The sequence below is a fragment of the Strigops habroptila genome, chromosome 4, assembly GCF_004027225.2.
Source record: "Strigops habroptila isolate Jane chromosome 4, bStrHab1.2.pri, whole genome shotgun sequence".
Lineage (NCBI taxonomy): Eukaryota > Metazoa > Chordata > Aves > Psittaciformes > Psittacidae > Strigops > Strigops habroptila.
This window is the reverse complement of record NC_046358.1, coordinates 60042443-60061573: the sequence shown is the minus strand read 5'-3', so window position 1 is coordinate 60061573 and position 19131 is coordinate 60042443. Positions and strand designations below refer to the sequence as shown.

The 19131-nt window shown below is 40.0% G+C and overlaps 1 protein-coding gene across 3 annotated transcripts in view; it reads left to right on the top strand.

The window, feature by feature from the left end:
• The window catches only part of SPON1 (spondin 1), a 258133-nt gene that overhangs the window by 65576 nt on the left and 173426 nt on the right, over positions 1 to 19131 (top strand). For all 3 annotated transcript variants that reach the window (XR_003990959.2, XM_030482967.1, XM_030482966.1), the window contains exon 2: positions 6138 to 6244. Coding sequence is in view for 1 of the 3 variants with exons in the window: in XM_030482966.1 (XP_030338826.1) it covers positions 6138 to 6244 (107 nt within the window). In the remaining 2 variants the exon portion in view is untranslated. The remainder of the gene's footprint in view (positions 1 to 6137; positions 6245 to 19131) is intronic.

The following is a 19131-nucleotide window of genomic DNA, read 5'->3' as shown; positions in this document are numbered from 1 at the left end:
TGAACATGGGAATCTTAGTATGGACAGGGAGGAAAAAGTGCGCACATAGCATAAACACCATGTTCTCTTAAAGGCTGAAAAATACATCTGCAGCAGTGATTAATCTGTTTTGAGGATCAGCCTGTAACTTTGCATGACTTCCCCCCCCCCCCCCCAAGAATTGTTTTATTTTAATGTGGTGTGAGGAAATGCCCATTTCCCACAAATTGGTTGACTGTTACAGATGTTAGGATTAGTACCTTGGGTCTGAAAGATTTTATGTTGCATGTCTGCTTGATACATCTAAGAATGATAAAGATAAGTGTCAGTTTCTTTGACAGTGACAAATGTGAATGTTCTTAAAAAGTTTTGGAGTTTACTTCTGTAAAAGCATTGTTGAATATTTTCAGTCATCTACCGAAGAGGTTTCTATTGCATGGAACCGTAGGGGGAAGGAAACTCCCAGATGAATTAGCAGAACTAATTTTATGGAGATACTAGGTCTTGGCATTAGGAACTCGATTAATAGGATCATATTAGTATATTGTAGCTTCTTGGAAGTGAGAAAATTACAGCTAATAGTAAAAAGTAAAATGTAGACCAAATATGTGCCCAAAATTTTGGTATTTAGGATTGAACTACTCAGAGGGCACATAAAATTATCTAGAGAGTCCTTTAGCAACACTTCCTGGATGGTGGGAAGAAGTAAATGTTACCGTAACATACACATTATCTATGGCAACAGTTAAACTGAACAGCATTACAGAAAGTTTCAGAGATTGTTCCCAAAGGAATTTCTGCAGTACAACTGGAAGTCTATTACTGTTTTATATAAAAACTAAAAAATCCAAGTAATAATAAAAGAAAAAAAAAAGCAAGAGGTTTGCAGTTTTTATCTGTAAATTACTAGATGTACAACACTGTGGAAGATCTGCACAACCATCATTGTTTTGGAGCCAAATGTGCTTGTTTCTATGGCCCCTGCTTGATTTAATGCAATCTGGATCCTTGGCACATTCCCTAGCAGGCTTCTGGAATAAACTAGTGTTTGTGCCAGGTGGAGAACACAGGATTTAACTGTACATAGAAATGCTGTGCTCGACCGAATTGATGGTATAGAGGCATCCATTTATGTTCATGACTCTCTTGATCATTGGTTGATGGGACACTTGTGTGAGACCCTCAAGCTGCAGTGACTGGAGGGAACACCGCAGCACTCCTGCCGTGGGGGAGTCAGACTGAATAACCTATTTGAATGGGTTGGGTATGTGCCTCCTCTGGTCTGCAGACACCGGCAGCAGTAAATAAAAATCCATTCTCCTGTCTCAGACAATTCAAAATGAGGTGGCTGCAGGGCTGAGGAGCTATCCTCCTTTTCTCTCATGTCTAACAAAGCAACAGTGGCTATAGGCTCTGTGGTGTCCCACAGGGTTGGTGACATGACTGATTTCTAACATCTTATTTGGGACTTCTGATGCTGTAGCCTGCAAGGGACCTTCATTTGCCTGGTCTTTCAGGCTGCAGTACGTTGCATCTCCCCTCGTGGAGCTGGCAGCCAAATGCATGTGGTGGGCAAGTCCTTTAGTAGCAGCTTTGTGGGCACACCATCCTGGGGTGGAGGTTCTCTCCAATCTGCTGGTTAACTTAGACCCTGATGTAGCTGCTCTTGCTTCCGCCGAAAGTCAAAGTTCCTGTTGCATTCAAAGGGCACAAATGAGCCTTAGGTTTAGATGGTGTTATGGGGTAATGATCCTTGAAAGTACTCAGTCCTAGCTTTATTGATCTGTAGAGTTAGATTAATGATTGCATGAGATTTCCATGAAAAATGAGGTAAGTTTGATCCTATTAAAAATATAAAGGAAATTGCTTCTAAAAAAAGGCAGCAGTGTGTCTATGTCATGTGCTAACACGCAGTGGACATGGTTTCCTCCATGTAATTAACATATTCTGATGAAGAAAACAAAGATTTGACTAGTGTAGTCCTTAGATATACCTTCTATGTAGATGCTGTTTTTTTTTTCTCTAGTGGAATTTCCAGTTGTAGGTCTGTTCATCTGAGTTTTCAAGCAAAAGCTCATTTAATGTTACACACTCCATTGCATAGGTTTGGGGACTTATAAGGAATGTTGAACCTTTTTCTTTCCATCTCTTTTCCCCCAAGATGCAAACCCTCTTTTCTATACTTTGCATATAAACAGTCATTCTGTAAATATTTTAATGATTCTCAAGTTTCACAGATTATGGATAAAAGCAGATATTAAAAGTGTATTTGTTGGTACTTGTATGATGTACAGTGCAGGACGTGCTGTTGTGTAGGTTGTGGAAAGTCAGATTTCCTGCCTGAAACCAAACGAGCAATTGCTTTGATCACCCCACCGTTAGCTGGGGAGGCTGGGGAAGGAGGAGTGTGTTGAGGTGTCTGCCAAAGTGCAACTTGTAATCAGAGATTTGCTGGAGGGGGTGGAAACAGACAAAAGTAATTGTTAATGTGTCATCTTCCCCTTAAAGCATAACCTTTAACTTTGAAACTTGCACTGAGATGTAACTGATCTTTACAGGAAGTTCATATTGTTCAGTTGATGTTAGTTAATGTGAGTACAGTGTGAGCAGTGCTCAGCTGGTCTGTTAAAGGACAGAGTTTAGCCCAGGAAGAAGAACTCTCAACTCTTAGGCAGGAGAAGCCGCTCTCTCTTGTGGAAACCAGATGTAGTCTGACAGCTTCCCACTGCTGACTGTGCAATGTGAGCCTCCTCCTGGGCTGAAACAATCAGTTGAGAGCCAGTGCCTACAGAACCACCACCACCATAACAAGGCTGTGTATTTAGGAGTGCCTCAAATATAAGCCTTGCACTGCAATGGTGTCTGAGCACACCGGGTAGTTCAGAGAACTGGCAGAAATCTTTTCAGCTTGGGTGTTTGTTACGTCTGCTCTGGCCTAGCTCAGGGGTCACCAAAGCACATGTTCATGTTCGTATCCTTGAGGTGAGGTTGCACAGACACGAAAATCCTGCGCAAGTCACACCAACATCCCACCTAGGTCTGCCCTGCTCCTGCAGTCCATCACAAGGGACCTCCAGTCCCTTGCCAGGCCCAGCTCAACTCTCCAGAGGTGCTGGTTTGTTTTCCCTTTAGGCTGCATGTGTTCCCTGTTTGGGCTGACAGCAGAGCAGCCTGGATGTGGGTGCCGGAGGAGCAGTACAGCACAGGGGAGGACACTTGTGAAGGAGGAAGCAGGGATTTATTCTGGGTTAAAATGACTGTGCAACCACAGCATGAGTATTGCTAACCTTAGGCATGCAAAAACTGTGAGTCAGGCTTTGGAATGACCTTCCTCTTTTCTTTTTTCTTATTTCCTGATGGTTTTGCAGCATTTCAGATGTCCTCTATTTTATAGGTAGGCGTTTGTTTAGAAATTTGAAAGCTGGTTGGTTTGATCTGTAAATTTGTGAGGAAAATGGTCGAAACTGTTGAGTCAATTCACAGCTGCATTCTCTGTTTGCATAATTGAGTATTTCTGGTGTAACCTTTTACTCATAGTGATTCAGAGTTTTGAATTATTTGTAATACATGGAAAAAATTGTTGCATGTAAAATACCTTTATGGCAATTAGTTTCTAAGAATCGGTGTTCAAGCAAATGTGATGCATTTGTCCTTGTCGAGTTGAGCAGTGTGCTGTTCTCAATTACTGCAACTGAGGGGCTGGCTGTGGATTTGCATTCAGATAGAGCTGCTAAAGCACGTGAAATTGGACAAATAATACTAATTACTGGGCAGATGATGGATTAATTGGAGCAATACTTAGAAATGCAATAAGCAATTTTAATGCTATTCTGCTACTGCTTAGTTCCTGTATATAAAATGTGAAAGTTTCTTTCTCCCCCAAACTTATGAATTCTAACCTTATTATAAGTTTCCATGGAACGGAAAGTGTGCTGAAAATCCTGAGAGCTGAGGGACTTGCTGTTATGCTGATTGCTGCTCTAGGTTTGTACAGGTGCTTGCAGGTGTACAGGTCTAAACAGGGCACTTTGATTTCAATTTTTAACCTTTTGTCTCTCTCCAAACCTCCTTTTTCATGTACAGTCAGGAAAGTTATGTATGTTTTAGACCCAAATACAGCTGCATAATGCTATAAATCTTCAAATATCTGATTTTATATTTTTCCACTACTGAATTTCTGGATCAAAGAGCTCTCCATATATTCCAAATAACTCTGAGAGTATTTTGAAGTCTGTATCTTTTAAGAACAATCGGTAATTTTTAGTGAGGTGATTCAACCCCTCATGGCCTATTTGTGTGAGGAGGAGTCTTCTGTGAATACTCTCATATGAAGCAGCACTGGTAGTTGTATGAAAGCTCTGGGTGGTCTTCAGTTTTTATTGTGCCAGTCAGGGTTTGAGAGTGTGACAATAGTGCACTACAAGCAGCGCTGCCTGCATTGTGCTTAAAGTAGAAGCTACTTAAAAGCATCAGTGGTCTGGCTTTCTGTCTTAATTCAAAAAGACCTTTTCAAATACGTACCTCTGTTTCAGAAAAGGATTTGTATAAGGTGTTGAAAAGGGTTCAGTAATTTTAAAACTCTCCCAAAAGTCCTGCCTCAAAGCTCTGCCTCATTCCGTGTTTCTGATAGTGTTAGAAAGGGTTGCAGCTGGTGTCACTTGAGTGTTGGTGGTGGGGCCTAGGTACTGATGATGGCAAATGGGAAAACCATACATAGGAGTCTTGCACTAGCAGAAAAGGAGGGATGTGATCCTGGTGCTGAGCATGGCAAAATCAGGTTAGTCAGCGTTATGTTAGTTGTTCTCTGCTGGTGGATCTAGTAACACCCTCCTGGACAGGACTGGTATGTGAAGAAGGGGCGTTGCTGATGTGTAGCATGCTTTGGCAAGCAGAGCTGGCCGCACAATCTTTAGAGGTCAGCTTCAGCCATGAGTTGCACTCTGTGTCCTCCTCTGCCCTGAGGTTTAGGGAGAGGAAGGACAGTTCTAGAGTGAACATCTCCACTAGCTGGAGTGCTGAGGTGGAGCAGACAATGTGTCACCTTGCTTTACAGCTAAAGAAACTTCCTGCTGAAGTGCTGAAATGTGCTGAAATGCCTATATCCTTGTCTATGCTCAGAGCAGGGCAAAAGCTGAAGCCAAATATTCAGGAGATGTTCCCTTACATTAAAAAAAAACAACAAAACCAAACCGAAACCAAACAACACACAAGGAAAAAAAAGAAAAAAAAAAAAAATAATCCCTGAATATGTGCGTCCCCACCCACAAACCACCACCACCACGATAACCCTCTGTCCTGGTTTCAGCTTGGATAGAGTTAATTTTCTCCCTAGTAGCTGGCACAGGGCTGTGTTTTGGCTTCAGTCTGAGAACAATGCTGATAACACACCAATGTTTTAGTTGTTGCTCAGTAACACCCTGATCTAGGACTGCTCAGTCTCTTATGCTCTGGCAATGAGGAGGGGCACAAGAAGCTGACAGGGAGCAGAGACAGGACACCTGACGCAAACTAGCCAAAGGGGTATTCCATACCACAGGACGTCATGCCCAGTATATGAACTGGGGGAGTCACCCGGAAGGGCAGATCACTGCTCGGATTGGGCTGGGTATCGGTCAGCGGCTGGTGAGAGTGGATTGTGCATCGCTTGGGTTTATGGTTTTTTTCCTTTTCCCTTTTAGTTTTATATTATTTTCCCTTGTTGTTTCCCTTGTTATTGTTAGTAGTAGTATTAGTAGTAGTATATTGTACTTTAGTTATTAAACTGTTCTTATCTCAACCTGCGGGTTTTACATTCTTTTGATTCTTCTCTCCATCCTGCCTGGGGAGGGCTAAGGTGGGGGTTTAAACTGGCTGTGTTTAAACCATGACACCCTTGTGTCTGATCTGAGCAGATTAGCCATCTGCCTTGAGGGAAAGAATACCCAAGCAAATCCACAAACCCTGAGGTATTTCACATCATGCCAGTCTTCTCTGGTTTATGTGGAAACTTGGGCTGAACATTTTTGTACTTTGGTTGCCCCTGCTCCATGTTGTTAGTGCTCTAGGTTTGGTGAATACCAACTTAAACCATGCACAAGTTGAACTCTGAAATTATATGCAAGTGCTGATTTCCCAATTAATATTATGTTTTCATTATTTCTCTGTTCGTTGTATCACAGTGACACTTTCTGCTGCCACTCCTGCTTACTTTCGAGGATTCACGTTGATCGCTCTTAAGGAAGGAAAAGAAGGTGACAAAGAAGATGACCATGCAGGAACTTTTCAGGTGAGAGAACTTTGCTGACCTGCACCTCTAGGAGTCTTCCTTACTGCATGCTTGGTTCAAAGGGTGATTTTATACACAGAGCAGGACGCGGACTATATTGTGTAAGCATAAATATTTGTGGAAGTTGACATGAGAACAACATGGCATATTTTATATTCCATGCAGTCTCTTAAAGAGGTCAAGACATTTGACTTCAGCTTGCCTTCCCACATTCTTAGTTAAAAATTAGCATTGATTGTTTGAACTAGAGGCTAGGACACCTGCATTTGTTATCCAAACTGAATGTGAAAATTGCTTTGTTCATATTTTGCTTTTTGTATTTCTTTGCCTAGATATTTTTGTCCATTCAGATGTAGATTATGACTCTGAGAAGTGTGTTTGCCACAGCTATAATTACTACTTTATCAGTCATAAATTAGATTCTGCTGTTTTATTGACGCTCTATAGTATTTTCTTAATGAACACATTCAGTGGGATGAAATGTTGTTTATCCTTATTGAAATGATCAGAATCCAGAGTGATGATTCACATAATAGCGTTTCCAGCTAATTCAAGATCACATTGCATGAAAGGAACTCTGAAAATTGAGAATACAGTTCATATTTCTGAAAGTAGGTAGAAATTATGTAGGTTCGTTGTTTGTTGATTCTAAGATGAGGGATTGTTTGCTATTTGACTTTCTGAACTTAGAAAAAATGTTGAATGATATTGATTATAACTTACAGGATGGGTAGTCGATACTAATTGATTGATACTAATTGATACTAATTGATTGATACTAATCTTAATAGCAGTTTATAAAAGATTACGCTTACCTCAAAGAATAATTTCTATTTTTTTAGGGGAAATATCAAAAGTTCTAATTATGGTTATCTACAAGAAGACAGAAATCAACTTAATCCTATCATCTCTTCCTGAAGCACCTTCTGGTTTTTGTACACAGCAAATACAATATGCAAACTCTATGCATATTTGCCCCTAGTTTGCCTAGAGGCCTCTTTCTGCTTTTTGTAAGAAAATTTAGAATAAGTGATAACTTATTTGATTTTGGAATAATTCCATCATCCTTGGTATTAAACAACTTTCTAATAGTGTTTGGGTGAAATATTTTTAATTTTGGGGTTTTTTTTTAAGCATAAGCTAGCATTGAATCATCAGCTGCTGTTAAGGGGTAGAAATGGCATTACTTTATCTATTTTAAAAGAAACTTGTCAACATTCATTTCTGTATTTTAGTTGTTAATATCTCTCTAACTGTGGCTTAAAGGAAAGTCTTTGCCTGACTTTTGCCTTTATGGCCAGGCATATGTCTAACTCAGTGCAGTGAGAAACTCACTAAGCTTTGCTGAAGTACAGAGGTATTTAAAGTGAGCAGAGTGGGATGCAAGTGGAAAAACAATATAGGTCAAAAAAAAAGCGCCCAATGGATCTCAGTGGGGGGAAGATTGTTGAATTAGCTTTATTTTATGGATTGCAATCTGAAATTGGTACTCTTATTGGTGGATGAGAGTTTCAAAGAGTACTCAGTATGCTCACCCCACATCAGCACAGTTAACTGAAGTTCACTTGGGTAGTGTCTGCCAGTCTCGATGCAGATTTAAAATTCTTACTGAGGTATCCAATGAATGCTTACAGTGATGAATACTGATGTCTCTTGTATTGTGGCTAGGAACTAGAGGAGGAAAAATGTTTAGTTCAAGGGTTTGCACTGTGTTTTTATTATAATGTGAAGGTCCTCATGGTGTCTGAGCAGCTGTGCTAAGGAATTAAAACCTGTGTGTGCAGTAACTTGCACAACACTCACTTTTTTCCTGTGCTCAGATGGAGAACATGTTATTCAATGAATTACCCAGTGGAACAGAACTCAGTGAAAATTCCTTAATAGTGGCAAGAAACTAAATGCTACTTCTGGACTACTGGCATAAACCTCTGACTCCATGAGGAGATACATAAACTCCTCAAATGATAGTCAAGACAAAGCACGTGAATGCACTGCATGAAGCAGAGTGCGTTATTCATGTTAGCAAGACTTTGCAGTATAACCAGGATAGAAAGAAATGAAAGTTTACCACATAAAACATAAGCTTTCCCCCATGCCTTAGAGATTGTAACCCACCATATTTTCAAGCCTGTGAACACAACTTTCAAGTCATGAAGCGTGGGTTGTAATGTTTTTTGTGGGGAAAACCTGAATCCACACTCTGCACTCAGGTCAAGATTGTGTTGCGGCTGTGGCTTCTGTTTTGCACAGCTATCGAGTTTTAAACTGATCAACAAATGTAGTGCCTCAAAGCACTGGAGAGGGGCACATGCTAGAGCAGCAAGGTGTTAAATAAGGGCTAAGATCTCAGTGACTGATGTGGACATGGTACACTCGGGCTGGAAGAACGCTGTTTTTAACAGTCGCAGTCATGCTGCAGCAGGTCAAGTGCTACAGCCCATTGCAAAGGATGACCCTGCAGTAAGCAGCTGCTGTGATTTGCCCCTGCAGGGGCTTTGCTCTGCTTTTTACAACCTCCTCGTGGTTCATTTACTCCTGTCTGACCCTGCAAGTCAGCAGGAACAGTCAATCTTCATTAATCATTAAGCTACAGGGTCTTGATCCTATAAATAGCACAGCTGTTAAAAAATTCTTGAACAGACAGATGTTTTGGTTTCTTCTTGTTTTGGTTTTTTTTTGGTTGGTGGTTTGTGGGTTTTGGTTTTTTTTTTTAACTACTTCTGGTTACCTTTATACTTGCCATGGAGTAGAGACCCTTAGAGAAAGCGTAGTTTGGATTCCACCATCCTAAATCTGTTTTCCTCTGAGAAAGTTGAGGCTTTTAAATCTGGTTTTACTACTGTTTATTTGTTTAATGCCGTGACACTTCTTTTTCTTTGTCCTTGTAGCACACCCAGTGCACGATTTGTTTCTAAAACAACTGACATGTCTCCCGCAAATGTGGAAACGTATGTTAAATAGCTAAATTAAATATGGTTGGGGAGTTAAAGATGCCAGATTCAGTCATAGAAGTTTGGGGATATAATAACACGGCTCTTACGTCAGTAGTAATTGTAGAACCCGGGGGCACAGTGCACACTCTGAAAGCTTTGGATATCATGTCCCACTGGCCTCTTTACACAAGCCATTCCCAACTGTTGTCATGCAAACTGCTGATCTGTCTCTTTTGTAATGTTTAGCAACAGTCTGCAAATTGTTTGAAGGCAGATTATACTCAAGGGCAACAATCAAGCACCGATTGACTATAGGATAGTACCTAAACTGGCCATCTTTATCATCATATGTATGCAATGTAATAGATTGAGTCTGGTAAATAATGTAGAATACTAGAAATGTAGTTCTGACTCTCATCTCATCTATCTCCCTTGTTTTCTGAGGAAGAATAAATATTCCAAGAAAACTCTTGGTGGATGTTTTCTGAATCTGTTCTGAAGAGGTGTTCAGCACCACCAAAAACTTCATCTCTTCAAGTGGCCTGTTCAACCACTTAGTACTTTATAGAAGATGTAAGGTATTATATTTTATAGCAGATGTAAGGACAACTTTAGAGAGCTTTTAATAATGTCTAAACTGAGACTTTACTAATAGTGGTTATATTGCTTTCATCATATTTGCTTCCTAAATTGAGAATTTTCTTGATATTTTGAGACATTTGAGTTATTGTGACGTTTGTGATATTTGAGTTATTGTGAAGTTTCCCCAACTCCACATACACTCTATCTGTTTCTTGTTAAAATTTCCATATTTTCATTGTAGGGCATCTTTTTTCAATTTTGCCATTTCTGCAGTCTTATTTATATCCCCCAGAATTGTACACAATAGTCAGTCTGGACCCCCAGCATAGAATAATGTAGAATTAGGATAACATAATCCTTGGGAGCATCGTAATTTCTTTGCTTGTCTCTGTGCAGAATCCTCTAAATGTACTCAACGTGCCTTTATTGCAGGAGCATCTCAGCATTGTACAGGAGGTCCATGATAAAAGTCCTAAATCCTTTCCTGCATGTGTTGCTGCCTATGTTGTGATACCTCATTTTCTGTCTGCATTTTATTCGAAGTGCAGAGCTTTGTTCAATTTATAAAAAGTTTTAAACTACAATCCTATCCTTCAAAGTGCTCACCATTCCTCAAAAAATTGGTGCTATTTGTGGGCTTTATAAGTACATGTTTGACAATTAATGTGAATATTATGTGCAAATGTGACGTGGTTTTCTCATGTACCAGGATAAACTGAGTCATAAAGACTCAAAATTAGACACTTATCTGTATTGCTTTGCATAATCAGTTGTTAGATACTTAATGTCCACTATTTTTGTGGCAGTTTAGTGTTAAATGCGTTTATTGTATTAGTGTTTCTGGAGTTGTCCTTTTGACTTACTTTGCTCTAGATTAAATTAAGCAATTCTTAGTTTATGACACTGAATTTAACGACCCACCAGTGCAAAACTACTACAAGAACATAAGCAGGCACTGCAGTAGCAAGAATGAAGGTTTCATGAAGAGTTTGACATTTGTAAAAACCAGGGATGTGTTCTGAAAAAGAAAACATTTCAGGAAAGCTGGAGTAGTAGTGAGCCAAGCGAGGTAAGTGGTCCTTTATTCTAAGTTCTCCTCCTCGGGATTTACCTTGAAACAATAGCCCAACCTTTGTTTCATTGCCTTTGTTGTTGAAGACCGTGCTGACTGGTGACAAGGTCTTTTGAGTTGTTTAGCTGACTGATGTGCTTACTAAAGCTTTTAGATTAAAACGTGTTTTTACAAGCTCTTAGAAAAGCAGCTCCTCAGTTGCAGTGTTCCAGCATTTTACAGGAATTTGACAGCTTTTTAAGCAGTCGATAGCACCGCATTTTGAAAGAAGCAGTCTTAAAAGGCTTTTAGCCATGTCTCACGGTTTATTTGTACTTGTATTTATAAGCGAAGCCTGTTTATAGTTTTCTTAAAATTGACTGCAAGTATTAAGCTTTTTGTATCAAAATTAAGCTATACTTACGTAATCTTGATGTTGCACACAACTTGTATTTTATGGGGGTTTTTTTCTATTTTTTTTTTTTTTTTTTCCTTACCTTGTATCCCAATATAAGCACATCAGGCTATTTAATAAACGGCTTACTCTGAGATGTATGCAAGAATGTAGTTTTGCTGAACAAGTGCTCAGAACTTTTCAGTACTTTGCTCTTGTCTGCATTCTCTACATTCCCTTTCCCAGCATTTTATCACTGAAACTGAGTCTGTCCTCTTAGTGTTTGTAAGCACATGGAAGTAATGCGTTTTTACTCTGACGTGAAACGTTCAATCACTAATGGTTTGCAAATCGGGGGGGATGAATTTCCAGTTCCTAGTGAAATCTCATCCTTTAGGTTTCTTAGTAAAGCTTCGTCACAGTAGTGAATGAAAACAATGTTTCTATCCAACCACATTTTCAAATTTTAAACTTTTCAGGGTTTTCATGAAGGAGGGCTGAAACATTGCAAGTAGAAACACAATCCTCAAGTGACATATGATGGGAGGGAGAACGGACTCAAACTATTGACTTGTGTAATTAAGCCTAGTAATTATGTGGCCATAACATTATATACCTGCATTATATTTATCGAACAGAATATACAGCAGTCTGTGCTGGTTACAAAGAAGGATGGATGCTGTACACCCCCCAAAAGAGGGGGTGAATGCAGTTGCATCCAAGCACCTAAATGAAAATTCTCTTTCTGAAGTACTGATCAGTTCTACTATCAGCAGGAGATAAATCAATGTGAAATAGCTGCACACAGTCATTAAATTAATGATCCAAAGGGATAACTACAGGAGTTTGTTAAATATGAAAGAATTGGAATATGCCAGGTATATGATTTGGAAACTGAGAAGGTGGAGATGAATTCTGAGTCTGTAGAATTTAAGTCTCCAGGTCTTTTGCATTGGCGAGAGTATTCCTGAATTTTCTTTCTGTAAGAAGCATTGCATATATTATCCTAGACAGAAAAAAAGAAATAATTTTATAATGGTAAAACAAGCTCTAGTTCTCACCTTTTCTGTAGGGTGAATTTGATTCTTCTCAATGTAAACTTTCACATATTTTTCTACAAGACTCCTGACTTCCATATCATGATACTCAGGGATTAAATGAGCTTAAAAGCAGAAAAAAGGTATCTGCCACAGGCTGGTCTAACATTGATTGGAAAATGTGAACACTTTGAATGAGATTCTACACCAAAATCTATGGTATACTGGAGAAACCAAAATCTGAGCCACTTGTTGCCAAGGGTTTGGTTAAAAATTATCTTAAGAGGCAGCTATGTCTTGCTTCACACAGCAGAAGATAATCATTTAGCAGACTGATGAACTCAAGGAACTTGCAGAAGAGCAACAGCTCTGTGATAGTCACTATTTGTTACTGATGCGGCTGTAGGAATTCTGACCATGTAGGGGGGTTTGCATTCTTCCTTTAGCATTTATTTGGTTTGGTTTGGTTTCGGCTTGCCTGGTGAATGAGGCAAAAACTTTTACATTGTAACATTTCCCACTGTTTGTTTATACTAAATGTTGTCTTGTTCCACCTTGGGAATTCCCTCAACTCTCTGTGTACATAGTTGCAGTGTCTTTCAGAATTAATTATTGAAACCATAACATTTCACAGTCAGAATCAGCAAACATAAAATATTTTTAAATACTTCTCTTCTATGTATTTTTCCTACGGTGAATCTTTGAGGTATTAGCTAATACTCATTTACAAAGAGGAAATAAATATTAAACTGTACTTGCTTGCAATGTAACTTCACTACTGAATGAAAGTGGGTTTTGGTTTCTCAACCTTGGCTCTTGCTCCTGTTGACAACTTTCTTATCTCAGTTGATATGCTGGAGGGAAGGGACACCATGCAGGGGGACCTTGACACACTTGAGAGGTGGGACAATGCCGATCTCATGAAGTTCAACCAAGCCAAGTGCAAGGTCCTACACCTGGGTCTCAGCAAACCCAAGCACAGCTACAGGTTGGGAGGAGAAGAGATTCAGAGCAGCCCTGCAGAGAAGGACTTGGGGGTGTTGGTTGACGAGAAGCTTAACATGAGCCGGCTTCAGCGTGCGCTTGCAGCCCAGAAAGCCAACCGTATCCTGGGCTGCATCAAAACAAGCGTGACCAGCAGGTCGAAGGAGGTGATTCTGCCCCTCTACTCTGCTCTCGTGAGACTCCACTTGGAGTGCTGTGTGCAGTTCTGGTGTCCTCAACATGAGAAGGACATGGAGCTGTTGGAGCGAGTCCAGAGGAGGCCACGAGGATGATCAGGGGGCTGGAGCACCTCCCGTATGAAGACAGGCTGAGGAAGTTGGGGCTGTTCAGAGAAGAGAAGCTGCATGGAGACCCCATAGCAGCCTTCCAGTATCTGAAGGGTGCCTACAAGCATGCTGGGGAGGGACTCTTCATTAGGGAGTGTAGTGATAGGTCAAGGGGTAATGGGTTTAAGCTAAAACGGGAAGTTCAGGTTCGGTATAAGGAAGAAGTTCTTTACTGTGAGGCACTGGAACAAGTTGCCAAAGCAAGTTGTGAATGCTTCATCTCTGGCAGTGTTCAAAGCCAGGCTGGACAGAGCCTTGGGTGACATGGTCTAGTGTGAGGTGTCCCTGCCCATGGCAGGGGGGTTGGAACTAGATGATCTTAAGGTCCTTTCTAACCCTGACTATTCTATGATTCTATGATCTCAATGCTGTGAGTTTTAATGATGATTCTTGGTTTATCATGTAATAGGAAAAGAGCCAAGAGGCTTTCTGTGACAGCCCTCTGGGATTTATGTGGCCCAAGCTTTTCCACCAAGGATGCAAAGAGGGTGAGTGTCAACACATGCAAGCTGAAACAAGGCAGGGTAAGACCAGGTCTGAGGAAGGACTTTTCCTCTGTAAGGACAATCAGGCAGTGGCAGAGGTTGCCCAGGGCAGACTATAAAGTCTCCACACTGCAAGGTTTTGAAGACTTGCCTGGATACAAGTATTTGTATGTCTAGTAATGTATTTTGGTCATTGAAGTTAGGAGCAGATGCAAACACACAAAATACTACCCAGTCTCTACTACAGGCTTTAGAGTCTGCAGTGAGACATGTACAAACAGCCTTTTACATGGGCGTTTGAATCAATCTGAAAAAGTTCATAACCATTGATTTCATATTAAACAACTTGCCTATATATGTATCTTTATGCTAAATATTCATAATTTGAGCACTCAAAGCAGAGACGTCTTCTCCCCAGCCCCCCTTCAGTAGGGCATACCCATGCTGATGGAAGATTGATTGTGTAACCCTGATTACTGCTTAATTTTAAACATGCTGCAGTGCTTTTATGTAAAGGTTTTCTTGCTATGTCACTACCATCACTTGTAAAACATTACATTCTTTTTTTATTTTATGTATTTGGCTTTAGCTTCTTTTCCACTTTTTTTTTTTTCTTTACCCTTTTCTTATCTCTCTGCTTGGCTATGGAAAGATCTTGCAGCTTCTGGGCATATAGTTCTTAATCCTCTTTCTTTGTTTAATCTAATCTTATTTTCTTTACATCTATTTTTTTAATTTTTCTTTTTTTTTTTTTTTTTTTGGTCTGCTGGAGAAATGCTCTTTCTTGAGAATATCCCCAAATGATTGTGTCGCAGTAAAAGTTAGTTTTTTGGAAAGGGTTATGCTTAAACAAGTATTTTATTTGTTGATGTGTCAAGTTTTGCTTAAAATAAAAGCTATAAATTTTAAAACTATAAAATATATATATATAAAAAATAAAATCAGCAAAAATTCCAGACTTCCTTTCAGATCCAAGGCTTATCAGAGTCAGGTTATCTCAAGTCTAACTTCTGTCCTGCCTTGCAGCTTGCCAATGCATGCAGCCTACCTACACAGTGCCAGGCTACACCATGGTCAGATATCAGAATTGCCTAATTAAATCTCATGTTAAAATAGAGTATCTACTAATTTATTCTGTTCCTTGGAGTAGCACTGAACTGCAAGGCTTTCTCATTTTAAGAGGCTCATTAGAGAATTGTTTCCTAGAATTTGGCACTAACACTTAAATCAGCTCCAATCTGTGGGAAGAGTAAAAAGTGGAAATGACACTGGAAGCACTGTCCCTTTCTGCCTTGGAGACTCCAGTCAGCTCCTCAGACACATCAGCATTGGGAGTTCCCTTCCAGTCCTTTTGGGACTTGGGACCGTTTGACACTTTACAAGGGTTCACTGTTCAGGTCTCACTTCCAGACTTAAGGGCAGTTTTGCACTTGCAATTATTTAATTCAGACCCAGTCTGGTTCCAGGTGTGCAAATCCCACTAACTCTTTTTTGTCAATCAGTAGAAGCTGTATGTTCTTCCCCTGGGCAGTATTTAAGAGGACATTTCTATCGCAGTGACTCTAAAGGAATGTGTTTCAAATATCCCTTTTCTACAGCCCAGGTATTCTACCCAACTCGTTGTTCCAGTCTCAGATAGCCTTTCTTCACATGGTGACTCAGCTGGGCCATGTGAAATTTTAGGAAAGACTCTTAACCCTCTGGCAACAGCCAGGTGCTTTGCAGTTACCATAGGGTAGCTGTCATGTGTTACCACGTTCATTGAAATGTCTGTTCAGCATCTCTTTCTTCATTCATAATGTTGCCATCAGGCTTTCCTTCCTAGATTTCCCTTTGGTCTCCACATTATTTACCCACTTCATCTAAAGCACTAGTCAATTACTCTAGGTTCTTTGTGTCTCTACACAAAAGATCTGAGAAAGATCAGCACTCTTATCTCATTAGCTCCTATTATCCTTCTTTAATGCTCCAAGAATTACCTCTGATGTAGTTATTTGCAATTCTGCAGCATCAGAAAACCTTCAGTGTATCAGTTCCAGTGAATGGTACCTTAGAGCAAGGATCTGTTCTTTGTGCTTCCATTCACGTAAGTTTACAAAGCCCTTATTGGGTATTTCCTACTGATCTGGGCTTCTGATTGCTGTAGGAAAAATCCTTCTTCCAGGTTTCATAGTCAAGTGAGATAAGTCCTCATCACAACTCATGGCTGAATTAATTGCTAGCAGACTAAATGTACTGCTTGCTATGCCAGTTGTCTTGAGAACTGCTTTTTAAATTCTGAAGGCAATTTGCATTACCAAAGTGACAAATATATTTAGCTCTCCTTATTCTAGACTGCATGTGTACCCTTCTCAGACCTAGATACTGTCCACTCTGACAGTCCTCCTTAACAACTGTACCCTTTCTAATGATGGTAGGGACCTCTCAGTGTTTGCAGAAGGATCCTGTTTCAGCTCCCATTGCTGTCCTGAACAGTTGTAATTGATTATTCTCTTTGCTGTGATAGCTCTTTCTCATGACCTAATAACCCAGGATCATTAGTCATCTGATCACCATGTATTTATTCTGTATCAGAATGATGCAAAACCTGTTCAGGGAAGTGGCCATATCTTTTCATTCTGGTGCATTTAACATTCTTGCCTTTTACTGCTTTATCCTAATGTACCTTCATAGATGTTTTTAGTAATCTCATTTCATGCAGCCAGGAATGGAAATCCATAATGGTGTCTTCAGAATCACATGCAAGGACTCATACAACTGAAAAATATACCTTCTTATCCTAAACACATGAGATGTTTTGCTTCAGTGCTAGTCTTTACTCGAGACTTTGCAGACGTTTTTCTGACTAGGATGCTTGATTTTCTTTGGTCTATTTTATCTGAAAACTGCAAGGTAAGGCTAGGATGCAGCTTTAAGAAGTCTTCTTTCCCTAATCTGGTTGAGACTATTTGGAGTTCCAGACCCAAAAGCCATATAACGGTGCTTTTCCTCTCCCACCTACTCTTGCAGAACTCCAGAGACTTGTCTTATCCAGCATGATGCTGGATTGCTTCAATGTAAAGTGATGTTGTTTACCCCTGGTTTGTGAAGGATTATAAGGATGTTGCTAGCTGAAAGTATTTATACAGAAGGATCTCTTCAGACATATGCACAAAGCTCAGCTGTGAGAATTTCTCCTGCTCTGTCACCCCATAGTCTTGATTTTTTTCTAATTGCTTGCTATGCACCTCAGCATATGCTATACAGTCACCTGAATGTTATCTCCTTCTAGTAACATAAAGCCCTGCCAGAGAGGTTTTTGTGCTCCTCTGCTACATAACTATGATTTTACAAAGGCCTCCTGGGTCTCTGTCCCATTGAGCAGTGCCACCAGTGGGATTTTTTTCATTCCTGTCTGTTCTCCTATGACCTTTCTGTTAAGCACTCGCACTAATCCCAGCCTGCACCTGCATCTCAGTCTGTGCGGATTTCCTGACGGTGGTCATCACTGCTGTAAGAGTAATGCTTTTATGGATGACTTCTTGTCTGCTAAATTCTTATCTTGCTGAATTGCCCTGGTACCTGTGCAAGACTGTCAATCAGCAGAAAAAGCCAGGACATGTGGCTTTTACTTTAAGCCAGAAAGAAGGTTATCTCTGCCTCCCCTTCTGCCTGGACTTGCTCCTTTAGTTCTGAGCTCTTCCTTAATATAAGGAGAGCTTTCATGTTCTACATTGGCTGAGCCAGGTCCTTTCCTCAGCCTTTAATTTCTGTGTGCTCTATCAGGGAGACACCAGAGAACAGCCGTAAATAGATATGGTCTCACCAGAGACCACTTCTGAGTCAGGTTATTTCTCAAGCTGTAGTATAGATGTTTCTATCCTAGATAGCAGATAGAAGATAGCCTCAGGACAGCCTGTGACTTACAGGAGTGACTGGCAGGAGATTGACTTACTAAGCAAGCACTACAGATTCAAGGATATATCTAGGAATAATGCACCATGTGCCAGTATAGTTATGCAGGTTTTTTTTTCTGAGATGATTCTTGACTCCCAAGTAATTGTGTTAGTGGAAGAACCTATTGCTGGGAATCACCCACGGTGGAAATTTCCATAGCAGCAATCATTGAAAGGGGACAGAAAAGTTACTTGTGAGTAATGTCACTCTTTGGAGGTGGGTTGCTTGCCTTTTTTAAAAAAAAAAAAACTCAACAATTTATCTCCATCTATCCTGCCTTCTGCTCTGTTTTGTCTCCCTTTTCAGCTGCTGTGAGAAAAAACTGAAAATCATGTGTTCCACTTGACTTTTTTTCATGGCTTTATAAGGGGTAGGATATGGATGCACCCTGCCCGTATGGCCAAAGCAGGATTTTATGGCTTGCTCCCTCTTGATTTCAGTTGATATAGGCAAGCGAGAATATAGTGAGTACCTATATAGGCAAGACATCTCAAGAAGCCGTTATTACTGGCAACCTACTGAACTCTCTATTAAAAAAAAAAATCAGATAAATTCCCATGCAATATCTGCTGGAAAATATTTTACTTTTTATGCAGTTACTTTTGCTTATTAAAAGAGCATATTAAAATTAATTTTCACACGAAAGTAAACCAAGAATAGTAAAGAAATTCCTGACCCAGCTGCACAAAAGCTAATGTTTGGCTCTTGAAAGTGCTTTTCAGAGCACTCAGTAATTAGAAAGGGAAATTCCCTGCTGGTATAGAGCTACCATTTTGTTCCCCATTCGCTGCATTGTCACTGTGGGTAGGGTTATTATGCAATCTCTGGCAAGCTCATACTACCAGACTGCTTACTAATTTGTAGGCCGGAGGTGTAAATTGAAAAGCCTTCGTCCTGCTTCTGTTTACTTCACAGATTGAACTGGGCTCCAATTATTCTCATCTCTGTGAATTGAGGCACTGTTGTTGCTCTTGCCTCCTTTTTTTTTTTTTTTTTTATCCTTGTGGGTGGGCATAGCTCATTTGGACCTGCCTTTCTTTTCAAAAGAAACATGTAAAAGAACGAGTATGTAAGAAGTAGTTTTAGTACTTACTGTTCTATAACTTCAATGATTATATATCTTGATACAGTCAGTAGT